This window comes from Vigna unguiculata, chromosome 4, assembly GCF_037176805.1.
Source record: "Vigna unguiculata cultivar grain cowpea cultivar isolate G323 ecotype 2 chromosome 4, ASM3717680v1, whole genome shotgun sequence".
NCBI classification, from domain to species: Eukaryota; Viridiplantae; Streptophyta; class Magnoliopsida; order Fabales; family Fabaceae; genus Vigna; species Vigna unguiculata.
Genome location: NC_140795.1, coordinates 30,865,469 through 30,872,729, shown reverse-complemented (window position 1 = coordinate 30,872,729; position 7,261 = coordinate 30,865,469). Strand labels below are relative to the sequence as shown.

The window sequence follows — 7,261 nt, the reverse complement described above, 5'->3', positions numbered from 1 at the left end:
AATTAGTTAGAAATTAGGTATAAATATATGTTTTAGTAAATTTGTAACTATGTTGTTACGAAAAAGTTACACATTGTTTCTTTCACTATTTTTGTACAAATTAGAGAAGAATTAGTTACAAATATATTATAGTAAATCTGTAATTATTTTACTACAAACATGCTATAATAATTTTATTCTCTCGCCATTTTTTTACAAATTTGAGAGGGATTACTTACAATTATATTTTCTCATTAATTTCTCTAATAAAATAGATTTTTTCTTGTAGTAACTTAAAGTCTTTCCTTCATCTCGAAAGACTCCCTTCATTTCCAATAAGAACACATCGGTTCTTTATTTGAATTGAAATTGACATATATTTCATACATAATTTAAGGTGAGGAAAATAATGAACGTGATTTTCCCGTTTGGAAACCCATTGACATTAGAAGAACCACGTTTAAAATATAAAATCCATAGCTATTAATGTTCTGAAAATCATATCTTAAACACGACAAAACACATCTAAAAAGCTATACCAAACACTAATTAATACACCTTAAAGTTAGTAACCTTTGCATTTTGATACTTGCACACTTAAAATCAATAATGCTACCAGTTTTTTCCGTCAGGATTACGTATCGAAATGAACTTATAAAATGTTAACAAAGATCACGTCGTTATTATAAACACAAATTTACTGGGAATCGGTTTGTAAAATCACATTGATTCAAAAACGATTCTCGGTTCATATGTCCAAAACATACACTTAAAATTCCTAGAACGTGGCTTAGCGCTAGTCACTTGGAAGGGAAACATATTTTGCTGTGTACACTTATATGTAGGAATCATGATTTTTCAACAGCAAATTGTGCCTTCAACATAGTCTCTATCCTCGAACGCTCCTTCAACAAGGTTATGGCCTCATTCTCCAAATGACTCTGCATTGATGCAAAAGAATGAATTTGAACTTTGATATGTACACAAGCTGTACATTTAAAGTGTTTAATAAAAACTATCATCTTCACTTCTGGTCTCTGTACCAAGATGTCTCTTCTCAAAGGAAAACTCTGATGAACTAACTCTGATTTCAAGGTGAGAGCTTGTAGGCACTTCTGGCGCTGAGCTTGAGCCTGGCTCCATAACTTGCATTTGAGTTTCTTCACCAGCTGCATGGTTGCTTATGGAAGGTGAACCTTCAACATCCCATTGTTCATTTTCATAGTTGGATGTTCTGGGAGATGTTTGTGCACTATCACTTCTACCAGCAAGGTGTTTTTGCAGCAGATGCATAGGAGACATGCCATATGTTGGTGTTGATGGCCTGCTTGAGAATGGTGTGTTCTGCTTGCTGTTTTTTACTTGCTTTTTGGCAGTGTTGTGCCAGTTCTTCAGTGCTGATGCCACTCTCTGGTTGAAGATGGTAGGTTTCATGGTTGAACCCATCTGCACAACATTATGAAAGCGGTGGATGAGTATTTAGTTTTTGTGAAAGAATAAACATACATGCATTGATAGATTTTGTAGCAAGTCAGACCTGTGTGACTAGAGCATATAGAGGTAATGTCACATAGCTGCATAGAACTTGTATGATAACCCTGCAAATCAAAATTGCCACTCCATTGTTATGTTTATATAATGATATAATAGGAGAAAATTCATCCGGAAGACCTAATATTAATGAGACCTGAAACTAATCGAATAAGAAATTAATATTATTTTCAACCTTAAACCTTAATGAGTTTATTGATCACTCATCTTCATATAATACTCAACTTACTTATTTTTATTTAATATAAAACTTAGACTCAGACTAGAGTTTTCGACCATTGATATACTTGAACTTTTTATTACGTATAAGCAAACTTACCCCATTGTAATTCTAATGACAATATCTGCAGTTGTTTCGTGGAAGCAAGAGTGTAAGGAGAATTCATACTGAAATAGAAATTAAAGAGAAGTTAGGAAAAACGAGAAACATATATGCACATATTAAAGAATGCTAAAACTTTTCCTCAATGTTGTAGTAATAATAACCAAAAACAGAGAAGATGGATAAACTTACAGTACTCCAAGAGAAAAACGCCAATTGAAAAGCATTCTGCAACACAGAAGTAAATAAATTAAATAATTTTCAGAGCCCAAGAATCTTTAGATGAAAAGTGTTGAAAATATCGAAATGTGAGTGTAAAGTATAAAAGGATAAATGGTAAGTACCTGAAAGAGCACGAGATGAATCAAAAAGAGGAGGAGGCGTGGACGGTTGAACCAGAATAGATCATCTCCTGGTTCAACCAGAGGTGCACCTTTGACAACTTCCCCTCTGTCTGTAATTCTCAGTCCCATCTTTGTTATGATCATTTGAAGTTTAGCACCCACTATTAAAATTATCTGTGAAATTTACATCAAATTTCACCCACTTATTTATGCTCTTACACATCAAGAAAAGTAAATACAGAAAGCAAATGAGTACTTTGTGCTTACAACAAATGGGATGAACGGAAGCCAATAATAAGAATACCACCCTGCACACAGATCAAAAATTTTAAACTATGAATAAACAAGTTTAAACAAATCACCGAGAACATGTTTAAACAAGTTCATAATTTCAAAATTAAAATTATATTAAAATCATTTCTCCTTGACTTTAAAACAGAAAGAGCCTGATTTATTGACAGATTATATTAAAGATTTTCTTCATTCAGATTAATTTATGAATTTGAAGAGGGCTTACCATGAGTATTTGTGAGAAGGAATAGCACCGCAAAGAACCATATGACAGGGCTGCAAGTCACAAAAAATTATTAAGCTTAAATTGATGAGTAAATTAATAAAAGCAAAGAAAAAAACAGAACATATGCATACCTTATTCCCACAACAGTTTTAAAATCCTCTTCAAGTGATCTTTCGATGTACTTTTGGAAATCAAATCTTGCATCACTTCCCGGTGCCAGATGCGCCTAAAATCCCAAGTATCTTAGTCTTTCCATTTTTTAATACGAAAAAAGTGGAAAAAATATTCTTAATGAATAAACTCATAATTTCTGATGGAAAAATATAAATTAATAACTAGAGTTTTAATTTAATTCAAGTTGACAAAAGTCGATTTAGAAGGTAAAATTTTCAGACGACTTGAAAATTCCGACGCCATCTATAGTACAAAATATTTTCAAATATAACTCACCCTGATGAAACCATGTCGTAATGTTAAATAATCCACTTTGTTGACTGATCCAAAGAATTGTCGGAAGAAGCTAACCTGATTCAAGCAGCGTACAAAGTAAATAGTTAGAAACATGAGAATTTATTTACGTGTCAAAGACTAATTCCACACTTTAAATTAAAAAATAATGGCTAATATTATTAGCATATTGATTTATATCTAACAAATGTGTTCTTACAATGGATAAGGAAATTGTTGACTGACTCCAAGGATTCAAGTGTCTTCTTCCAAATGTTGTGTCCCTTGCAAACCTGAACCTCTCAGGATCTGTAATATGTACACATTTATAAACCACACAGTCAGAGATGGACCATATAATATAAATGACCCAAAGAATATGTTCCACTTTATTATTTACCTTTACGAAGTATTTGAAACCAAAATCAATATATGGCTACAACATTATGTTATTTAATTATTCATCTTTGATATAAAATTACTAGGTGCACTAACATAGTCTACAAAAATTGTATATGATAATTTTTTTTAATTTTGATGACTTTCATAATTATTTATTTTTCAAAGGACAGAGAAGATAAGTATAAGTCATTATTATTTACTTTAGGAAAAAAATTACTTTGACACATTTTTACATTTTTACACTTATTTGATACATTATACTTTATTTTTCTGTTATAAAAAGCATGTCAAATTAGTATATGTGGGTCAACCTTTAATTTAAAATAATAGGATACACTTTTATTGGAACTAGAAATCTACTTTTAATAATTATTTTGTACATAAAGTATTGTGTATCATAATGGAAGAGGTGTTGGCAACCCAATTGTTTCATTTAAATATTTGTTTATTGCTAATAAAAAAAATAGAAGAGATATACTATAAAAATGTGTAATAAATTTTAAAAAGAAATTATTACCTTAACTACGTGTAATTTAACTAGTTGAACTAAATAGGTAACATATCCAAATCACTCAGTACATTTAGTCTATTTTAAAACTTTGAACCAATTTAATCTTTCATTTTTTGTCTTCTTAATCAAATTTTGTTAGATTTATTTGATGTTTCATATGTATTTTACGATGGTATTTTAGTTATTTATAATTTTTGATACATTTTTTTAATGTTAAGTCAAATATTATTATAAAACACGTTTAAAATATCAAATTAACTTAACAAAATTTGATTAAAATGACTAAATCCATGTATTTCAAAAAATGAAGAATTAAATTGGTCCAAAGTCTCAAAATAGACTAATTCTAAAATTCACTTAAAGTTAAGGAACAAAAACATATTTAATCTCATATAAAATTGACCCGTTAGAAAATAATAATAAAATATAAAAAAGAAAATTGTTAGTGTTTTTCATTTTAAACATCCTTAAAGTCATACCAAACCCATAAGAAAGTCAACCTCCACGATATCAAATATCATGTCAACATTCAATTAATATAGATAGATATACGTACGTTATATCATTGACATAATTTGGCACTTGAAATGAGGAACTCATGGATGCAACGAAGTTTTGAGGTCTTACCGTTGTAAAATTGATATTCAATGGTCTTGGTTTCATTTTCCCATGCCCTCCACTTTCTCATCTGCATCCATTAAACCAAACCAAGAATTCAGAATTCAGAGAGAGAAAAACACAGAGCAGAACCTGCGCACACAAGTTCTGAAACTACCATTCTCAAGTCAAAAAATACCTTGGTTCTTCCCAAACCCAGTGTTATAATGCATTGTAGGATATGAAATATTGCTAACACAAAGATGAATATATGCAGCTGGTGAATCCCATATGCCGAAACAAAAGCAACTTTTCCCTGTAAATAAAAAATAAACCGTTATAAATATATAAAAATTAAAACCTAGCTAATGATTATATCAATGTTTCTCTCAACATGCACTTGATTTTTTATCACTAATGTTTATATTTTTTTACTGTATATATCATTTTCTATATCTAATATTTTACTTTTTTCCTCACCTTCGATTTTATATTATATGATTAACATCGATGTGCATGTTGGATGAGTTGTATTCACGACATATTTGAAAACTGTCATAAGAGAAACTATTATAAGTAACTTTAAATTCAGGTTTTAAATGGGAAAACAAACACATGTATGAGATTTTTCAACTTACATAATATTTAATTGTTGGGAAAAAGTCCAAGTGTGAGTCAAAATCTCACATTGGATAAGAAAAATAAAGTTAAACCCTATATAAAAATAAAGACCCATAACAACATTGCTTTAAGGTTTTTGGATTAAAATGATGTCAAAGGCCTTATGTGTAAGACTAATGTCATATAAACTCACCCTTGAGGGGAGATTGTTGGGAAAAAGTCAAAGTCCCACATTATATAAAAATAAAATTTTAATGTCATATAATCATATAATGCCGACCACAATCTCTTAATGATCATGACTATATCCATATATATCATTAATAACTCTAAATTATATTTGTCATCAATTTTCATGAGAAAACTATTGAGAACGAGAACCACAACCTAATAATTTTCCTTAGTCGGTGGATGCCCACAGAATATATATTTTTTTTCATCGTAGCACACCTTCTACAGTAACTTCTTATGATAAGGATGTCAGACAAACATGGTCCCTCTATCAGATATAAACAAGTTTTTGTTGTTTCAAAATGAAGAAACAAAATTAGAACAGTGAAGATGCTGAACTTGCCTTTTCTGCGCACTTGTCGTAACCTTTTGTAGCCAGAACACGCCGTGGTATGGAGTCATAAAGTTGTAGCAGTTTCCTAAAATTTATTTGAATGTCCTCAGATTCATCCTCAGATGTTGTTGTTGTAGTTGAGGACTTTGGGTTGGCACAAGGATGCCACGTGGATGCAACGTGTTTTGATACGCATATCTTGGAAATTTGGTCTTGCAAAATACTTAACATCAAGGATATGAATCCCATCACCATAAGCTCTGAACACAGTAATGTCAAAGAAAATTTTCTTCAGTTAGAAACTCAAACACATTGTGTAAATTCAACAATTTTTAAAGAAGAGCACAAGTACCTCCTTTGACCTTCTCCAACGCTTCGAATAGAGCATTTTTCTGTTTCTTCTTGAACCACTGTAATTACAAGTGGTAAAGTACATAAAAATATGAGTATTGAATCTCATAAAAAAGTTAAATTATAACATAGTTTTAAAAATAATCAACCACCTCTATATATATATAGTCTAATGACTATTTATACGTTATACTAAATGGTGGTTATTAACTTTATAAGAACTCTATTTTATTGCTGACAACATTAATATAAGTATATCTTTGGAGAACCACGCATAAATTTAACTAGATCAATTCAAAACAAATGATAAATTACTAAGTTTTTTAAATATATTGACTGGTTTTTTACTTTCTTATCTACGTAAAATGAATTCATGGGAATTATAATAAACTCATTTCGATCATGAATTAGTCTCAGATTTCGAACTATCATCAATTTCTACTGTAAAATAACTTAGTTTGATGTTCTCTAAGTCTTAAACATTAATCTCATAGCTTATTGTAGCATGAATGAATACACTCTGTGAAGTTTACCTTTCCAATAGCATGAATAAGATGTTCTATGGCGATTGAAACAAAAAGCAGCACAAAACACACAACTGCAACAGCCCATGTTGGTGTTTCCTCCAGAGTTCGTTCATAAACTTTGCTTGCCATGTCTGGTATTTTCCTCAATCGTTGCAGAATCAAACATAAAAACGATGATCAGAGAGATTCTAAAGATTGTGTAATCGCCGAACTATGTTGTGTTTTATCGAAATTTTTGGAGATTTGTAGGAACAGATTGAAGGGTGGTGATATTGGTTTATATATATGAGAGTGTAGAAATGATGTTTGAGATAAGCTTGTTCGATTATCTAGGGAAGGCTCGTCATGAGACAATAGAACACGTCACAAAACGTTAGACACGTTCAAAGCGGTGATTAGTCAAAGAAAGAGAGCAGAAGGGTGACGCAGAGTTAAGACTCTGATCGGTCAACATTTTACTTAAATATTACAAGAAAATCGAACCAGATCACTTTTGAAAAATACAATAATGTTATTACAGTATTTGT

The 7,261-nt window shown here is 30.7% G+C and overlaps 1 protein-coding gene across 2 annotated transcripts; it reads right to left on the bottom strand.

Moving 5' to 3' along the window:
- Positions 1-641: 641 nt before the first annotated feature.
- Positions 642-7,021, bottom strand: LOC114182608 (MLO-like protein 6). Of its 2 annotated transcripts, XM_028069507.2 has the most exons (16): positions 6,741-7,021; positions 6,209-6,266; positions 5,866-6,116; positions 4,870-4,986; positions 4,701-4,761; positions 3,381-3,469; positions 3,164-3,238; positions 2,845-2,939; positions 2,714-2,763; positions 2,464-2,504; positions 2,197-2,370; positions 2,045-2,080; positions 1,850-1,917; positions 1,517-1,577; positions 1,023-1,425; positions 642-920 (listed from the first exon to the last, which is right to left on the bottom strand). In XM_028069507.2, exons 1-16 carry the CDS (start codon positions 6,861-6,863, stop codon positions 904-906), a joined length of 1,719 nt encoding a protein of 572 aa, XP_027925308.1. In that variant the 5' UTR covers positions 6,864-7,021; the 3' UTR covers positions 642-903. The 2 variants fall into 2 exon arrangements, with proteins under 2 accessions (XP_027925308.1, XP_027925307.1); XM_028069506.2 differs by having other exon boundaries at positions 642-1,425; positions 6,741-7,020.
- Positions 7,022-7,261: the final 240 nt, after the last annotated feature.

What these genes read in the sequence shown, in the direction of transcription:
- LOC114182608 (XM_028069506.2), bottom strand. Translation starts at nt 6,863, where the DNA reads ATGGCAAGCAAAGTTTATGAACGAACTCTGGAGGAAACACCAACATGG. An exon ending in TTATTCATGCTATTGGAAAG is followed by an intron (nt 6,267 to 6,740) that starts GTAAACTTCACA and finishes TTGTAATTACAG; the next exon opens with TGGTTCAAGAAGAAACAGAA. An exon ending in TACGACATGGTTTCATCAGG is followed by an intron (nt 2,940 to 3,163) that starts GTGAGTTATATT and finishes TTGGGATTTTAG; the next exon opens with GCGCATCTGGCACCGGGAAG.